At 39.9% G+C, this 20,274-nt stretch overlaps 1 protein-coding gene across 1 annotated transcript in view; it reads left to right on the forward strand.

Moving 5' to 3' along the window:
- Window positions 1-20,274, forward strand: part of EFL1 (elongation factor like GTPase 1) — a 191,331-nt gene that overhangs the window by 9,562 nt on the left and 161,495 nt on the right. The window contains exons 7-12 of the mRNA XM_069983709.1: window positions 196-398; window positions 3,197-3,320; window positions 9,224-9,300; window positions 9,393-9,529; window positions 13,935-14,057; window positions 18,269-18,368. Of these exons, the coding sequence (XP_069839810.1) occupies window positions 196-398; window positions 3,197-3,320; window positions 9,224-9,300; window positions 9,393-9,529; window positions 13,935-14,057; window positions 18,269-18,368 (764 nt within the window). The remainder of the gene's footprint in view (window positions 1-195; window positions 399-3,196; window positions 3,321-9,223; window positions 9,301-9,392; window positions 9,530-13,934; window positions 14,058-18,268; window positions 18,369-20,274) is intronic.

Raw genomic sequence — 20,274 nt, forward strand, 5'->3', positions numbered from 1 at the left:
GCACTAATGTGAAATAGAAGTGTATCATTTTCCAACCTGCCCAAATGGCCATAGGCTGTGTCCATGTTTTTTTGGCAGCCCTAGGGCGGCATTCAACTCCTGGAGACAAATGCCAAGTATTTGGGTTCAGAGAATGTTGCAGAACCCGAACACTTTGGCCTCTCCACTCAACACTACTCTTTGACTATCTTCCAGGTTAACGCTGTGACTGGGAGTCTCTTCACCTCCAAGGTTCTTGAAGAAAGAGCTGAGAAGGACACTACATCTGAGACCATGGAGGGAGAGCAGGTCTATGACTGGAGTGCAGGCTTGGATGAGACTGATGATTCACATCTGTATTTCTCTCCAGATCAGTGCAATGTGGTGTTTGCAAGTGCCATAGATGGCTGGGGGTTTACGTAAGTAGCTTTTAAGAAACTTTAAAATAGGTGATTTTCCTGTACTGCAGGAAACGGAGGTAAAATCGGTCCTGTCATGTCCATCCCTTAGATGTTACATTAAATATCGACCGTGGCATCTAAGGTGTTTGACTAAGGGAGGGGGCTCACCATATCAACTTTCCTACAGAGAGAGGTTTGCTACCTGTATGAAGTTCCCATGTGGCGTTATCCTGATAAACTCTGCTTTTTATCAAGGGCAGTGATTTTAGTCGGTGAGAGGTGTTGCAGCCAGGGGCTGTAATCTTTATCTCTAGTCTAGTCCACAAGTACTGGACACTAAGTAGCTCTCTTTAATATATTGCAGGGGAAATGCAAGTGAGTAGATCTAAAAAAAAATTACAAATTATGTATTCGGAATTTTGAACTGTTACAGATTACTGTGATTTTTATTATATTTTAACTGCAAAATAGTACTATCCTAGAAAAATGTAAGAAAGGCTGGGTTCACACTGCTATTTTGGATCCTTTAGAATACATTAAGTTTTCAGAACCACAAAAATGTGGTGTACGTAAAAAAAAATCTATACATTGCAAGCCACAATTTGTTTTAATTTTTTTATGTAATGTAAACTGTAAATGGATTGTACTATATGGCCTACAACAGCATCTGTTTTTACCTTCCATTAACATATATGTGTGTATCTTTATTTTCTTTTCAAGTGTATTAAGCTAGCTAGATGAATTTAACCTTGTTTTGCACTTAATACATATACCTGCAGTGCTTACTGAGAGAGTTGAAGGGTTAGCACAGTGAAGTACTGTACTGATGTTTGAGGGCTTGTGTAGTGTTTTTGTAGTCAAGTAGCTTTTATGATGCTTGCTAGACATGTTATCAGAGTCCGTATGTAGATCTTTAATAAAATGAATTTGTAGCCCTTTAATCTTTTGTCTCCAGTGTTGTCTATTTCCATGTGTTGGTTTCCTTGGTAATATTCAGTATTATACACTAGATGGCGCTGTGGCTCTGCACTGATTGGCACTGCGGGTTCATTTTAGGTGATTTTATAGTGGAGTGTTCATTTTTATGTATTCCTATTGATTTATAAATGATCTGTATACTCCTATAAAAACAGGTGTTTTACTGCTGTCATATCATTTCTTTATTTATAATGAAAGCCGTGACATTCCAGTTAATGTGAGAGTCTACTATCTCATTGATTAATATGAGGCTGTTTTCAAGTTATTGTAAACCATGAGATTATTTTTTGGATCATTTGGTCATAAACAATTGTAGCTTGTGTATAGTAAGATTTTGATTTGAAGCGGTTATCCCATGATAAACATTTATCACCTATCAATAAGAGAGATGACAAATGTATGATCAATATGGGTCATGATCTGTTGCTAGAATGGGGTCCCAAGCCCATCATCCCGGAGGCGTTTGAGCCATGCATGCATCCCATTACTGCATATTATAGCTGACTGTAAATTAGATATTGGATGTAGAACTTGTACCTATTGTATAGGTAAAATAAAAATAAATAGCAACAGTTGTAATTGCAGTTTTCATATATGCTCTATAGGGGGACCAGGAAAAAACTATTGATAGCCTTTTCACTGGATCGGTGGTAGCGGCGGTGCCACACTACTCGTCAGCTCACGGCTGTCCCAGTACAGTAGCACAGCGATTTAATAGTTACAGGATTGATTAATTATAATGTACTGAGTTCTGAAAGTTCAGTCTGTAGCATACAGTCCGTGCACAGACCGTATACACGGAACGCATGAATGTAGCTAAGGCTGTAATAAGCGATAACGTAACAAATAAAAAAAACTACAACTCAGTAAAGATTGATTTTTAGTTCTTGTTTCATAGGCTTGGACATTTAGAGGAACTTGATCACGTGGTGTTCTGTAACTGGGATCCTCATTGATTAGCTGTGAACTGTTGCCATCATCAAGTGTTTCTTACCTTCACCATTAGCACCATTGGGGTGCTAGTAGGAGTTTAATCCCTATGCTATTTTGGTGTTTTGGTGCCCTGGGGGCAGGACTAATGCACCGATCCAGCCTGGTCATATTCATTAGAAGGGGCAGGACGGCTTGGGGCTAATCTGTGCACTAGGGAGGTAGCCAGCCAGCCAGCCAAAACACCTAATTAGCACATATTTAACTCCTAATAGCACAGAAACTGTACTGAGGATGAGATTAAAAGAAAAGTCCAGCGAAATTTTTTATTAAAGTATTGTATTACCCCCCAAAAGATATACAAATCACCAATATACACTTATTACGGGAAATGCTTATAAAATGCTTTTTCCCTGCACTTACTACTGCATGAAGGCTTCACTTCCTGGATAAAATGGTGATGTCACGACCCGACTCCTAGAGCTGTGCGGGCTGTGGCTGCTGGAGAGGATGATGGCAGAGGGACACTGAGGGACACAGGGCACTGGATGGACACTGAGCATCCCTCTGCCATCATCCTCTCCAGCAGCCACAGCCCGCATAGCTCTGGGAGTCGGGTCGTGACATCACCATATTATCCAGGAAGTGAAGCCTTGATGCAGTAGTAAGTGCAGGGAAAAAAAGCACTTTATTAGCATTTCCCATAATAAGTGTATATTGGGGATTTGTATAACTTTTGGGGGGCAATACAATACTTAAATAAAAATGTTCACCGGACTTCTCCTTTAATTTATTTTATAACAGTGTTGACTATGAAGATATACAACATGCAAATGTAAAAGTATACATTTTGCCTATATTATACCAACAAGGCCTTTTCTTCTTCTTTTTTCTATCTGTATACATAGAATTGATCACTTTGCCCAGCTGTATAGTCAAAAGGTTGGCATTAAGGCTGCTGTGCTGCTAAAGACCCTCTGGGGAGACTACTATCTTAATTCTAAGGCCAAGAAGATCATGAAGGGGGCTCAGGTAATACTCGGCACATGGCAACTGTATTGCTGTGTTCCTTCAAATGGTAATATTCACAAATCTGGAATATATAACAAAAATGGTTGTTTTTTTGTGATGCGTTTTAGACACAAATGTCCTTAGCCATGGTTTTGGATATTTATAGACAGTAAAGTGTACATACATTTGTCCCCAATTTGTTAATGTGTTAATATTAGCAGGTTAGAAGCATCTAACATACTAATAGCTCCAGGCACAGGGCAATTGGTGATTTTTAAGAGTTTAACCGCAGGTTAACACCCCCGATACCCCTATCTTCCCTTGTTAATACCAGCCCTTTCTAATGGATATAAACAGAGCAGGCCACATGATGTCCACATACCGTAAATTATCTATTAATCACGGCCGTTGTTGCCCATTTGCAACAGCGGCCATGATTAATAGAAAATTTATGGTGCACCACAGTTAATGGAATCTCAGACTGAGTGTATACACATAGTACTTACTCCGTCCGGGATCCTTAGCGGCCACAGAAAAACTGACATGTCAGTTTTGTGCGGCCGCTATTCATTGAATAGCGGCGGCACAGAACTGTCAGTTCACATAATGGTAGGTGCGGCTCCGGTCACACTTCCTGTTGTGCGCTTTAGTTAATTACGATGCTGGCGCACAAGGGTGCGCCCACATCCTAACTCAGCACAAATAAAGTTTATTTGTCCGGTACTACAATACCGGCCGCCGTTCTGACCTTCATTGACACCGGCTGTTCTGTGATGCGGCCGGGTCACAGAACGGCCTAAAGCTTGGCCCCAAACAGAAATCCTTGTGTTCCAGTGCTGTGTGGCTGCATCGGCACCTTGCAACATACAGGAATATTTAAAGGTATACTCCTCCTCACCATCCTCTGCCCTACAAGACTCTATCAGAAGGTAAGGGTCTTTTTACACGCACACATAAAACAATAAAAAAGACACCATGCTTACCGCTCCCAGTGCCTAAGCTGCGCCCCATTACGGAGCACCCGGACCCCTCCGGCTGGCATTTTCTCCCCTGGGTTTCCAAATAACAGACTGGAGGGATTTAGCCCGCTCAGCCAATTAGTTACTGGGACTGAGCAGGCTAAATCCCACCAGTCTGTCATCCGTCAGCCGTTTTTTATTTTCCTCCACCCCCTGCCCGTAATGATTTTTTTATTCCCTGACAGACTTCTCCTTTACTATTTAACCTTTTATTGCCAAGCACACATGTAAATTGACTTGCCACCACTACAACATAAAGACTAGAATCTTGGCCTCATAGTACAGTTTAGAATCTGATGGTTAAGGTTTAGGTGTAATATTGTGATAGAGTTCTCATTTGACATCTGAGAAAAGAATTCAGACTTTACCTTAGTGGTTCCTTATGTGTAAGGGCCCTAATAAACAAGGCAACTAGCTGCCAAACAGACCGATATCACCCTTGTAAGGCAGACAGTGATGAGCTGGCAAACAAGAGTTTGGTTTATTTTGTCAAAAAGTTGTCAGCTAATTGTGGAGGTCGATCATTCTGACGCTTGTGGAATAGGCTGTGTAAATGTGTGCCAATCTACCAGATGAGCACATCTTTACATAGAGAATCAGGCCACCTAATAGGGCCTTTAGGCTCTGTTTACATTTGTGTTAATGACTACAAGCACAGATGTGAACCTAACCTAAGAGAGAGGACAAAGTGTGAGACGCTGCAGGTTAAAGAAGTATGAAAGATCATTGCCTGTTATTTCGACCTCTTCTCCATTTTTTTCTGTTAGAGATGAGAGGAGGAGTAGAAAAGGCCACTTGTCCATTCTGTGACTTAAATGTTTATCAACATACAGTGTTTTTTTTCCCTTAGCATTTCATATAGAGACCTGTTTTAACTCTGCAAACCTGATACTATATCCTTAGTAGGTATTGTACGTCCCTCTATATTTTTTCCTATTACAAAAATTGTATTTTAATGCAAATCGTTCCCATAAGTGTAAAGTGCTGGTTGGTATGTCACCATGTGGCATGGAGGTATAAAAAGGTATAAAAAGCCTTTCTTGTGTTACAGTTCAGGTTTAGATTTTTTTGTCAAACATGTTAAAATTGTCCATAAGCCCTTTGGAGCATGAGGATTATATCTTTTATTATAAACATTTCCTTTGGCCCTGGAGCTTACGCTCTAGTATTACACTCTTTGCCCGGTTATTGGTATTTTATTTTCCCTCTAATTTTAGAGTGTTGTTAAGAATTTCTCATTGATGCCTACGAGTGAAATGTTATTTAAGTATTTTCCTTTTCTTCCTTTCTCCTAACTAATGGTTTCTTAGAGTGCCAACCATAGCTAATAAAACCTGCAAGCTAAATATCTGGTGATTGATGACTCCTGTAAATGGCCTCTGTCACTGTACTGGTAAAAATAGCAAAGCTAATGTTTTCCATGGAGAGTTCTCATTTCTGTGGCCTGCAGCCCATTTCTAGGTCTGTGCAGAGAAAACCGTAATGAACGCAAACTACACACAATGGTGTATACCCTGGATATATGTGGTGGATTCTTCTTCTAAAATAAGTAGTACTTATTGGCTAATGGTGTCTAGGCCTATTACACGTTCATCCGGACAAACATTGTAACACTTAACTAAAGGCGCTTTTCCTCGTCTCACATTTCTTTATATTGGTTACTGTCCTGCATTAGACTTCCTAGAAACCTATCTGCTCTGCTTCTGTCTGGTTCCTGCTGGACATATAGGAATAAATAACTTAACGCTTCCAGTCCCTTTGTCAAAAAAGTGTTACCCTATACAGCAAAAACTTTCAGCTCTGATTGGGACTTGGCCCATTTGACCGGAAAAAAAAATTCGTCATTGCCATACCTGCTCTTTGCTTGCGTATAGTATTGCAACTTTTCACATTTACTTCAGTGGAACTTAGTTTCAGTACCACACAAAAACTGGGAAAAATTTGTTGCTGTTTTTTTTTCTTTTTAAATTTTTTTTATAGATAACCCCTTTAAAGTGTTGCTGTCGTTATATCAGAATCTAAATCAACATTAGATGTGATACAAAGCAAGTTTGCAATATGCATTCATTAGTATTTTTGTCGTTATCCTGCTGTAAAACAAAGCTGAACTTACCAGAAATCCAGGTGCAGTCTTTTGAAGACAGATTTTTTTAGACGTGCTCGTTGAAAGAAAAAGCAAAAAAAAAACGGACTAAACACAGTAAATCCGACCAGTATAGAGAGTCGCGGCTCACTGTGTCCGTCAGTCCCATGACTGCCTTCTCTCTGTGGGCGCTCAGATGGCCTGGGATACACAGGACTTTGTTAGGCTCTGCTCATGACAAGCATTGGGAGTCATTGCATAAAAACGACTGAAAAAAAAACACACATTTTGCTGCTCTCCAGGCACAGATTTTGCTAAAATCCCCTAAGTGTTTATTAAACCAGCCATGTCAGTGAAGACCCAGCACTCACCAAGTAGTTCTGCAAATTTATTGTAGTGCAATAAATATCAGGTACAGTAAGGACGCGTTTAGCTGATGGCCATGCTTGGTCGCAACGCGTCCTTACTGTTTCCATCATTTTTACTATTACAGATGTCAAGCTAACTGGCCTGTAGATACTGGGCTCTTCTCTGCTACCCTTCTTGTGGATGGGTATAACATTGGCTATTCTCCAATCATCAAGTTTTTTAGAGACCTGTATGCCTTTCCATGGTGATTCCTTTTCATTGACTTCTATAAGATAAACTTAAGCAGAAAGAACAAATAGCAGTGTAACATCGTTCTCGATAGTCATTTCTTTAAAGTGTATCTGTCCTTATAACTTTCAAAATCTAAATCAACAGTAGATGTGATATAAAGCAAGTTTGCAATATACATTCATTATTTGTTGTTATCATGCTGTAACACAAAGCTGAACTTACCAGAAATCCAGGTCCAGTCTCCTGAAGGCAGGATTTCTGACTTGTGCTAATTGAAAATAACAGATTAAACACAGAAATTCCGGCCAGTACAGAGAGTCACGGCTCAATGTGTCCATCAGTCACATGACTGCCTTCTCTCTGTGAGCGCTCAGATGGGATACACTGGACTTCCTGTTTTCTGACTGTTTCCTGTTTTTTGAGAAAACAGATAACTAAAAAAAAAAGAATGTAAATCGCAAACTTGCTTTATATGACATCTACTGGTGATTTAGATTTTGAAAATTATAACGACAGTGACACTTTAAAGTGTTGTTCTAGTGTTCTCACCTCCCAGCCTTTTACAACAGGTGTAGAGAGACCTAACTCCATTCTGGGTGGGCAACTCTATAACATCCAATGGGTTTCAGGCACAGGTCTTACTCACTTGTACATTTGCCTTCATGCCTGATCAGAAGTTCTGGTTGGAGGGACACATTGCAACCGCCCTCCGTAAAAGGAATAAAAGAAAATAATTACTTCTACAAAGGATATATTTGCTAAGATATGCATATATACAGTATATGCTTACTGCCCCCAATCCCTTTTACATATTTGTTTTATTGCAATAGTAAGCACTATTGGAAGCTGCACCACTACAGCCAGGTGTGAACAGCTTCCTGTATTAGATTGAGTGCTTCTCATTAGTTGATAATTTGATATTCTGTGTGTGTAAGTTCCTGTATTTTCCGCTTGGTTTATTGCCCTACAGTACATCTCAGTGTAACAACATGACAGCTGCATTAGTGCTAATGATTATAATAATAGGGAATTAGCTACCGGACTGGGCAGTCACATTACAGATGGTTAAGAAAACCTAATAAGATTCTGCTGAATAATAATTTAATACTTAGGTACAGCATGACAAATGAGAGACTATTAGAATTACAGCTTTAGCTAGGAGAAACGCTCTTTAATTTTTTTTTTCTTTTACCTTTGCTCGTGTTTTAACATCTTTTGCTAAGTCTAACACAAGAGGGTAACTCTTCAGCCACTTAATTTTTTCACACAATTGCACTTTAATTTTAAAGGTGGTCTATAAAGTCTTACGTAAAAAGTTCTTTAAAAAATTACATTAGCTGACTTCTTATCAATATTAAAACGGCTTTATGTTATTTTTCTAAAGCCTGCTGACAGGAAGTGTCATGAGAACAGAGGAGTAGAGCAGCTGCAAAGTCTGTTACTTTAAAGGGGCTCTCTGTTTTCAAATGTTTTTTAAATGAACTGATGTCAGAAAGTTTTGTAAATGACTTCTATAAAAAAAAAAAAATGTCAAGTTTTCCAATACTTATCAGCTGTTGTATGTCCTGCAGGAAGTGGTGTATACTTTCCAGCCTGACAGCGTTCTCTCTGCTACCACCTCTGTCTGTGACCGGAACTGTCCAGAGCAGGAGAAGATTTCTATTTGGATTTGCTACTATTTTATACAGTTCCCGTCACGGACAGAGGTGGCAGCAGAGAGCATTGTGTCAGCACTGGAAAGAATACACCACTTCCTGCAGGACATACAAGTATTGGAAGGCTTTTTTATAGAAGTAATTTACAAATCTGTGTAACTTTCTCACACCAGATGATTTAAAAAAAATTTTCCTCCAGAGTCCCCCTTTAAGCACCAATAACTCAGCTAGGAAGTCTGCTATAAAAAATAAATAAAACCAAAACACTATTTAAAAGCTAGTGGAAATGAAAGCTATTGTACTACATTGATAAGCTGAAACAATTATACGGTTACACATAGGAATAAGAGCTTGATGTCCTGCGGGTCTGTTTCTTTGTTGTTCCCCCTTCCTATCATTTGCTGCCATGATATCAGTGTAAAGTTTGCTGCTCTTCTCATGTATCAGTATGCGTTGTGTTTGATGTAATATGTATAATGCTGTTGCTGCCGCTGCTGTTTGTCTGCCGATTCCCCCGCTGCATTTGGTAATGGCTTATTTAAAGGCATATTTCTCTTTATTGTACAGAGCAAAGGAAAGAAACCTTTATTTGTGCAACTCATCCTGGATAACATGTGGAGCCTGTATGATGCTGTCATGAAAAGGTCAGCGAGACCCCAGAGCTATACGTCTCTGTGTATACTATATGCTAATACACTGTGCCCACAATGCTGCTATGTGTTGTTTTGTTTTCTAGGGAGAAAGAGAAAATTGACAAAATAGTTTCTTCCTTGGGATTAAAAATCAGCGCTCGAGAGTCTCGGCACTCGGACCCGAAGGTTCATGTGAATGCGATTTGCAATCAGTGGCTTCCCATATCCCAGGCTGTGCTCGGTATCCTTTGTATAACTGCTGTGTGATCACTGGGCACCTATAAGATGTCCTCAGTATCTCCTATACTACCTGCTTCAGCAGCATAGTTTATCCATCATTCAGTAGGCCAGAGGATGAAACGTTAAACTTTGCAGCAGTGAAATCAAGACAATAATTGACATAATGCATTAGTCTTATGCTGCGTTTACACAGAGCGATAATTCGCCCAATCGTACGATTAACAATTTTGAAGCAACGTTTTTTTTTTTATAACGATCAGCGTTTAGACGGAATGATATATCATACGGAAAAATCGTTTTGCGATCGCTTAAGCCTATCTCGCACATGCGTTAAATCGGTGAACGACTGTTTACACGGAACGATCTGCAAATTTTTTTGTGAACGACTAACGACGATTTGAGAACATGTTCAAAGATCAAAATGAAGCTCGTCGCTTGATCATTCGCTGCGCTTACACGTACTATTATCGTTCGAATTTGATCGTTTTCGTGCAAATTCGCACAATAATCGTTCCGTGTAAACGCAGCATTAGTTTACAGACATGCTTTTTAATAATACTTATTTCCAGTCCATTTTCATTGTATGTTTGAAGATATTCCAGTTATTCTTGAAGATAATTGGACACTTTTTTTTTTTCCTTTTTATGCCGATTTCGGTGTGGATGGCGCTGCAGACGAGTGCCCATCTCCTAGATCAGGGCTTGTGTACACAACTTGCGTGGGAATGGCTGCACAAGCAATTGCACGATTGTTTTTTTTTGTTCATTCTTCTTTGTTTCCACACTGCGAAACCATTCGCTGTTAGATCACATTGTACCTGGTGACTACTTGTCACCAAGTTTCTTTTAGTTATGACTTAGAGACTATCATCTGGCTGCTTCATTTTTTTTTATTTTTTTTTTTTACATCTGAATGGAATGCTTCTGTATTAAAGGCCTATTCCCATTTTGACAAATTATGCCCTAAGCACAGTATCCACAGAGTGGTGGTCCATCCAGCAGGCATCTCGGGGTTCCCAATCTTAAGATGCCTTCTGTGGATAGGGGAACGACGTGATGGAAAAACTCCCTTTTAGTGGTAAATACTTAGGGTTTATATTTTTCATAGATGTCCCCCCCCCATCACTGTCTTAAAGGAGAAGTCTAGAGAAATTTTTTTATTAAAGTATTGTACTGACCCTCAAAAGTTATACAAATCCCCAATATACACTTATTACAGGAAATGCTTAGAAAGTGCTTTTTCCCTGCACTTACTACTGCATCAAGGCTTGACTTCCTGGATAACATGGTGATGTCACGGCCCGACTCCCAGAGCTGTGCGGGCTGTGGCTGCTGGAGAGGATGATGGCAGGGGGACACTGAGGGACACAGAGCACTGGAGGGACACTGAGCATCCCCCTGCCATCATCCTCTCCAACAGCCACAGCCTGCACGGCTCTGGGAGTCGGGTCGTGACATCACCATTTTATCCTGGAATTGAAGCCTTGATGCAGTAGTAAGTGCAGGGAAAAAATCACTTTATAAGCATTTTCCATAATAAGTGTATATTGATGATTTGTATAACTTTTGGGGGTCAACACAATACTTTTTGACAGACAAAAATTTTTGACAGACTTCTTTTAAGAAAAAGGAGTGTCAGTGATGCCTATTGACTTGTTGTGTGTGCCTTTTTTATTGCTTTTTATGTTTGATAATGTGAAATAAAAACATTTTAAAAAGGAAAAAACATAAAATAAACCAATAAGGCTAGAGCTCCATGGCAACAAAACCTGGTCCATAGTGCTTCACCCGGGGGTATAGTGCTTCACCATAGGGAAAGGCTGAGGTGGTGTGACATCACTTTACTGCAGCCGCCTTGTGGCACAGCCCTCTAGCAGAAGTGTTTTCATTTTTTATGACCTGTTATTGCACCCAGATTTTATTAACCCAGCCAACCTCTTTAATTCTATATGTAAACTGTGAAATAGTCTTCTGGAGTGAACATATGCTTTAAATAACCTAAGATGTGAAGGCCTGTTAGTGCCCTGGGAATAGTTGGTGGAGTTATAATATATTGGAGCCCCTGCCTGTAGTTCCTGTGTATAGTTCAGGACTTAATAACTGCAGAGCTTTTCCAGCCCAGAGCACATTAAACAGGTTTGCACTGTCCTGGAGCTGCGTTTTATGGATGCATATATAACCTCTATGGTGCAGCTGGTGCGTGCCAACTACAAGTGAGTACATCAATTCAACTGAAATAACTTGGCTGTGGCACCGACTAACAAAGGTTAGACACATTTTCTCTCTATATTTGGCAGAGTGGATTTTCCGCACTTATCTAGAAAATGAATGATAGAAGTCTGTGTTAACAGCTGGTGTTATTAAAATATAAATTCGCTGCCACTAAATCTTCACACCACGCCAATCCACAGTCTGAATGTAACGGCAGCTTCTGCCAGACCGCTTACCTTCTTTAGTTTATTCCTCCTCTCTGTTAACATTTTTATCTATCACTGTTGTTATTAGCTCTATGATGTTTTTGGCATGCGCCAGCCCTGTTAGGGATATGTAAGCATACCACTTGACGCTAGGTAAACAGATGGCAGCTAGTTATGGACACAGAGACAGCGCTCCAGTGATATTATATGTGTAAGAAAAATGGCGCACATGACCCGGACTGTTTCTAATCTTATTTTGTGACATACAATAAAATTGAAAAAGATGCATCAAATGGCCGCAGCTAGACAACACATAGCTGACACTAAATTACTGCTACTGACATGCACCATTTCTTTTTTACAGCAAAGTACTGGAATCTCATTTTTCCCTTGCAGTGTATTGTGTTTGTGACACAAGGGATAAATGTGTCCTTTTATTTTTATCATGCCGTATGTATAAATCACACAGGGCACACTAGTTGTGTCAGTGCTACCAGCTTGTGATAGACAACCACCAAGGGAAGATATCGGAGGAACCTTTAGTCTTGGGCATTTAGCCCTTTAAGGGGTATGCCAGATATTTTTTTTTTAATTAACGAGTTTCAGAGATTTTTACAGATCTATTTGCAAATCACTTCTGTTAACTAATCTCAAGCTTACCGATACTTATCAGCTGCTGTATGTCCTGCAGGAAGTGGTGTATTCTTCCCAGTCTGACACAGTGCTCTCTGCTGCCACCTCTGTCTTTGACAGGAAATGTCCAGAGCAGCAGCAGATTCCCATAGAAAGCCTCTCCTGCTCTGGACAAGTCCTGTCTCGGACAGAGGTGTCAGCAGAGAGCACTGTGTCAGAATACATCACTTCCTGATGGACATACAGCAGCTGCTAAGTATTTGAAAGCTTGAGAAGTGGTTAACAAATCTTAATAGAAGTAGTTTACAAATCTCTTTTAAGTTTCTGACACCAGTTGATTTGAAAACATTTTTTTCTGTGGAGTACCTCTTCAAATACTCTAATCCCTAGTGATAGGATTGCAAGCTGTCACCTGCCCAGGTTTTTTTTGAAAAGTCACCATGACTGCCCTACAATAATTTCTAATACCAAATTGTTTAGTAAACAGACATAAACTAGACAATAAAAATTTGGCAGTATATTCTGGTGCTGTAGAGATCGCAATAGATTCAATAAGTGTCACACTCAGCCTACAAATCTGCATTATAAGTAGGGATGGGCGAATTTACAGTAGTAACAAAGCACTTCGCTAGGCTCTGTGGTCGGCTGGTCAGCCGGCTGCCTTTGAACTCTCTGCCGAACCATGCTGCTCCGCTTCGAGTGCTTGGAAAAGCTAGACCCAGTCCTGGGAAACTGGGCGAACTTTCTCAGGACTGGATCCTACTTTTCCAGGCACCCAGAACAAAGCGTCACAAAGTTTAGAGGTAGCCGCCTAACAAGCCAACTGCTAAATCTAGCAAAGTGCTTCGCTACTACGACAGTAAATTTGCTCTTCCCTAGTTATAAGCTTTCTTTTCAGGTTTGCATATGATGTAGCAGAGGGATTTTCTGGGCTGCCGATGACAACCCTCTTTTAGTTGTTGTGCACCAACGAAATTGGATGAAAGAACCCTGCAGATCTCTAAAGTGTGCAAAACTTTCATCTGTAGAATGAGAGCGGTGTCTAGTTCTGGGAGAGATCAGGACTTTGACCAGAGGTATACTTTTGCTTATCCCAAGAAAAGTTGTGAACTGCATGAACAAATGTTTCTGTTGATAGAAGCAAACACCTCCTGAGCTCTGTTTCTACCATTGCTTCATACACTATACAATATGTACAATACCTCTGAATTATCATTTTAAGATTTATTATTTCTGTATTTAAATTTGTTTTATTTTCTGAAATGGCTACATACCTGTTGTTTATGACTAGTGTAATTATTCACCTATGTTGTAGCAGCAGACTTGACTTATTAGTTTCTTTAACCCGGAGTGTAAGGCATGGTGTGCAAGAAGCTTCCTAGTCCCCTAGATATATCAGCGGAGAGAGTGGAGAAGCTTCTCTGTGGGAGCTCAAGGCGGTTTGATTCACTGCCTGCTCAAACCCAACAGCTCAAAGAAGGTAATTATTATATTCTCTTTGTCTTAAAACTAGAGAAGAGCAAACTTACAGGAAGTTCTGGTGTGCACAAACCAGAGTGCTCAGCATTTAAATCTCACTGCCTGGAGAAGATGGATGCAGCGGGATTCAAATGCTGAGCGTTTGGGTTTGCACACACCCCAACTTACTTTAAGGGTAGCTTCACACATACCATATCACAGAGGATTTGATGGTGTGGATCCTCAGCAGATTTCATCTAAATAACTGAACACAGCATAAAATCTGCACCATCAAATTTGCTGCGGATCCTGTAAATTTGAACGCACCCTTAAGTGTCACTGTCGTTTCACCAAACTTTTGACGTGTCAAAAGTTCTGATCGGTCCGGGTCTGAGTTTTCAGATCCATACCAATCTCTGTGTCATGTGATCAGTCAGATTTATAATGGAGCTCTAAGGAGCCAGACTGATAAGTCCGAGTAATCATGTGACACAGAAGCGGGAGAGGAATGTGCTTAGCGCGGTCTTCTCCCAGCTCTATCTCCTGATCGTTACCAACCCAGACAGAGTGTTCAGACCTGGACCAATCAAAGCTTTTCACATGTCTCTATGACGTGTCAAAAGTTTTGTGAAACAACAGTGACACTTTAAATTTGCTCATCTCTACCTAAAACCTAAAAAAACTTTTTGTTACTGACTTAAGGCTTCATAAAACAAAAGAGATTGAAAACCTCCAATATGTTATAAATTCCATACAGTACATATGATTTTCTTTGCGATGTAAATTACTTATTCATGTTTTATTCATCTTAGTCACGTCCAATGTAAATGCTGACCTGTTCCCTGATTCAGGGCAACACATGTACCTGGAATAATGTACAACCACCCAATGGGCAAACGTTTTTATTATGGCTGCAGGGGGAATCTCCAGGCAAATGTCACACGGGAATATGTGCTGCTGTCTCTTATCCAAACCTTCCTTTTCTTGGAGCTGTAACTGCACTATTACTAGTTATATGGATTGCTTATTGTCCTTGTAAAAAGACTCATTGGGTTTTGTTTTTGTTCGGGAGCTTTAGCCCAAATGGTCTTTTTTTTGCTTCTTGTCTATGTGCATGTGAAAAATGTATTGGAATATGTGCTGGGTGAATCCAGGGCCCTTCCCTGAGAATTATAAACCACGGGGCAGACTTTTCTCCCTGCTAAGGACAAATCTCCAGATACAAGTGATTCTTTCAGCATTGAATTCCTTGGTATGAGCGATAAGACATTGGTTCACGCTCATTTCTTGTAAACACATCGGCTTCTATTACAAATAGGGAGCATTAGGGGGATTGATTTGTTGTTTTCCATGTAAAGCTTCCTGTTAAGCCTCAGCTGGACACTTATTGAACTCTTAAACCTTTTGCTTGGGTTTTATCTTGCATTACGCTGTGATGTCAGTGCTTCTCATACTGAGGTTTCTTTCTTTTTTAGCAGTTTGGAAATATAATTTGTAAATGTAACATTGTAGATCCTAATGCAGCATCTCTGGCTTTTTGCTGATTATATGTGTTTTATGCTATTAACCAATAGCAGGATGTTTAAAGGGAATCTGTCAGCTCTTAATCAAGCTCAGGGTTGCGGACACTGGTGGATAGCTGATGGGGGGGGGGGGGGGGGGGGGGGAAACAATGGTGGGGGGTTTCAGGTTATTGCCCCTCACCAATGTGTAGTAGGATTCTCGCTAATGGGGATATATGGCTATTCCCGTGTTTCAAAACTTGTGACCGAGGCTCCACAGATCCCTTTTTTTTTTTTTTGCATATTCAAATTTCTTTTGGGGCAATGTATCAATAACAACTCTTGAACGAGTACTCTATTGATTTTATTCTGCAAATCTTCTTCAGCTCAGTAATTGTTGTGTTTTGCTGGTCTACTTTTCATTGCCCCCGATAGCTAGAATCCTGCTCCACACTGATGAGGGGCAGAACCCCGAAACAGCTGGCTGTGGATGGATGCCTGGTTTAGGTAATTTCCTTGTTATGTCACTCGCAACTGAGTTAGACTTTGACGCAAAAGGGGTCACCCTTGTATTTCCCTACTTGTGTCTTAATACTTGCAACCAAGTGGGACTTAAGGGGCTACATATCTGGGCGGTTTGGTGAGCTCCTTACTAGTAGGCACCACTTAGCAACGGGTTTCCTTTCCTGAAGGGATATCTGGCTATTCCCATGGTTTGAGACTCGTAACTGAGGCTCCACAAATCCCTTATTTTTGCATATTTAAACTTTTTATGGGGCAATTTATCAATGGAGACTCTTGAACGAGTACTCATTACATTTTTTTGCTGATCTCCCCAAGCTCAGTGATTGTTGTGTTTTGCCAGTTTATCACTTCCCACCTGTGGATATTCGGCCTACAGTCACAGATTCAGTCCTAATATGCAGCATGCAGGCCTTCTCCCCTACTCACACTTACTAAAAATTTTCAGGCAATATAATTCCCCTCTAAATGAATCAGTGAAGCCAGTCACAATAATACCGTGGACTGGTGATGCCATGTCTCTTTGAAATCTTAGGGCTTGTTCTTATATCTCCTCTTTCTGGCATATAGGAGCTGGATCAAAAATTGGTGCATGTACTTTTTTATTTTTTTTAAATCTTTTAACATCTGACGAATCCATACCAGATGTCAAAGATGACGTATGGTCCACAGGACCTATAGCGATGTAAAAGATCCAGCTTGTGTCATCCCACACTCCCATCAGAGATGTTGCCAGACTACTGGACATGAAAACCCAGCCCAGGCGTAACAGTAGTGTAGGAAATTAGACCTGAATAGTACATGTTATCAGTGCAATACAATTTGGTGTATAGAAACTATAGTTGCTGGAGCAAACAATCTCCATGCAGACGCAGCTTTGGTTAGAGTCAAACCTGAGCTCCAGAATGCTGGAAAGAGTAAGTGCTCACTGGGTCAAACATGATTGTCTACTATAGTTGGTTAATGCCTCCTGTGACAATGTAGTCTTTTGCAAAACAAACTTAGAGGTATCATTTAGTTTATGGAGTTAATAGAAAATTTAAAGGGGTTATCTCATGAAGACAACTCCCGTCCATGCATGTGATTATCGCATATGAACATCTCAGAACAATGTCTTTATGAGCCAGACAGCCATTTGGTATCAGCCGAACAAAACTAAGCTATTTATTAATCGGTGACCATTCATCAGAAAGGCCGCTTTATAATGCTACATTTCAGCTGTACATGTGACTTTATTTAGACTTTGTAATATATATTATTTAAGGATAGAGGCTATGGTCCCAGACTACTTTATCCCATATTAACCTCCTTGTAAGTGTTAATATCAGTTTGAGCAGTTTTGAGAGGCACTTTAATAATTGGGCCTGTATTGGCCTTTGAGTTAATGTGTTATTTCGTTTTATTGACCTGATCGCACTAATCCCCGGTATGAGCAGCCTTATTGATCCATTAATGCACATGCGTTTATAATGTCAATGTTTTTACCTGTTCTTTTGAGAATGCTTCATTGCTACATTGCATTTTATAAGTTAGTAGGATAATATCAATGTTTCTGGTAGTTGTCCTCGCTTCACCCCTTACGAATGCTGACTGCTGTTCAAGCGCGTGTATGTGTATGTATGTTTATATATATATATATATATATATATATATATATATATATAAAACACTATATAGAGATGTAACATGAGTATAAATATCACTTGGGGGGCAATTACACAGGACCCCAAAGCAATTTTCATGGCCCCAGATTGAGTCATGATGTAAGGCCTCCATGTGATTTAATCTGCTGTTAAGATTGGTGATGCTTCTCCCTGTCTGTAATGATGCTGATTGGGGGGGGAGGGGGTGGGGAACAGAAAATAAATCTTTGTATAGGGAACACATACAACACTATCAGATTTGCTCTTGGGTTCAGGTCAGTGCTCTGAGAAAATAACTAAATATTCTCTATAATGGCATTGAGCAGCCGCCATATAAATCTATTAAAAAGAAGAATAAATTGCAGAAATCTCTTAAGGTGAGTCAGTTTCGCTGAATGATCTCCGCTTTAAATTGAATCTCTCAGTAAATAAATAACGCTCGCAGAGTCCCAAGGCCCCGCAGAAATAATATACTCTGCCAGTACAGGAAGTGCAGACAGGCGCGATCGATCACTCCTCAAACTTGACCTGATTTTTTTGATACATCTTGTTTTTCTCGTTGTCAGCTTTTCTGCAGTGTTGCAGTGAAGAAAACGCACCTGTCATTGTGTTTGTCTCCAAAATGTTTGCCGTTGATGCAAAAGCTCTACCCCAGAATAAGCAAAGGTAAGAAACTGCTTAGTACTGTACAGTAACCTGGCTTGTGGAACCTCTGGACATAGGCAACATGTGTTCAAAGGAGTGCAGAGGAAGGTGAGTACGCTGACATAAGAAGAAGCTGGACCTCCCATTGTTTGTTTTTTAATGCTCCTAGTGCTCTGTTTAGTACGTTTTTGCAGTCTGTTTAACTGATCCGTTTTCAAATGTTTACTTTTTAACGTACAGAAAAATGTGGTCAGTCATATCTTTGTGTGCGCTAAAATATATATAAAAAAAGACCTGTTTCTTTTTTATAGTGTATGTCAATGGAAAACGGATCCTGACGGATGGTATACAATTGCAGCCACCCCCCCCCCATAAAATGGATACATTAAACGGACAGCAGTGTAAACCTAGCCTTATAGTACCTTGAAAATGAGACTGTATGTATAACCTTCAGTATGACACTTACAATCAACAAGAGTCAATAATTACGTGCCAACGTTTTCTGGATGAGAGTGGTCTGCTGTCGGGTTGAATACTTTACTAACAAGGGAATGTGGCTTCACAATGTGATAAAGCTAAACCCTTGAGATAAGTGACAGGGTGATTTTTATAATTCTGCATAACCCCTTAAAAAAATGACACTTATGACATAATATGTGTCTGATCTGTGGGCCCTGACTACTTGGACCCCCCTTTGACTACTTGACTATCTTCAGCTGTTGTGTATACTATGGGATCTTTCCCCATCTCTCATTGCCAATACATTATAAACCTCTATTACACATCTTGCATATTAGACTTCTAATGTCGATGTTCTGGAGCCATTTGTGTAAGACTGTATAATTCTAGTTGAGAAAATGGATCAAAATATATGAATAGTGTTTGGAGACATAAAAAAGATATAAAAGCTTTATTTTTTTAATGAATACAATTTGTACCTAATTTCCCAGTATACATTATCATCTTCCCATGGTCGCATTGAGTAAATCTGCATTTTAGTTTGGGGAGGGTGAAAATCTGCTGGTCATGTGATGAGCGCAGCATACGTCATGTCATGGGATGGGTTGCTGCATACTGCATAGCGATCGGAACCATGCAGCTGTATGATCATCACATGACCAGGATGAGCATTTTTATGTATTCAGTTTGATGATGGTTTTTCACTTTTCATGATCAGTAATATGAGCTTAAGTTAACACTTACCCTGTATTAAAAGTGCAGTAAGGTTGGGTTTCTATTGACTTCCATTATAAAAACAGATCAGATTTTTTAATGTACACAAAAACGTAGTCAACCTCATTTTCGTGTCAGTTAAAAAAACGGATCTGTTTTTTTTTTTTTTATTTCTAATGGAAGTCAATGGAAAAACGGATCAAAACTGATGCACACAAATGCATCAGTGTTTTTTCATCTGTTTTTGCACAAAACGGATTGCAAAAACGTAGTGTGAACCCAGCCTAAATAACAAAGTCTGAACAGCCTTGTTATTTCAGTTGGGTGGACAGCACTGTGACCCATCTATCCAGTACTGTAATTTTGCCCTCGGAGATTAACAGTTCCAGAGCCATGTGACATCCGCTCCTTCTCTTACTCCATTCTTATACAATACACAGCATTATCATAGTATATAAATGACAGACGCAGCTGACCTGTCATGGCAAACAAGCAGTTTAATAATAGGTAGTATTACACACAATCTGTTATGTGGCTATGACTATGCTCTTGTCTTGGCTTCCGGTAATCAAGTGACAAATGGCTGCCATGTGTCCCTTTTTATTTATAGCCGTATTTACAAGCATGTGACAGCGTTCTTATTACCCAAATATAAGAAGGACTGATCGGTCCACAGATTCATTTCTGCTGTGTAAATGCTGTGTGATCAGTCATAGCTCTGCTGTACATCATTTAGCAGTGACAGTGTCATGGC

The sequence above is a fragment of the Dendropsophus ebraccatus genome, chromosome 1, assembly GCF_027789765.1.
Source record: "Dendropsophus ebraccatus isolate aDenEbr1 chromosome 1, aDenEbr1.pat, whole genome shotgun sequence".
NCBI classification, from domain to species: Eukaryota; Metazoa; Chordata; class Amphibia; order Anura; family Hylidae; genus Dendropsophus; species Dendropsophus ebraccatus.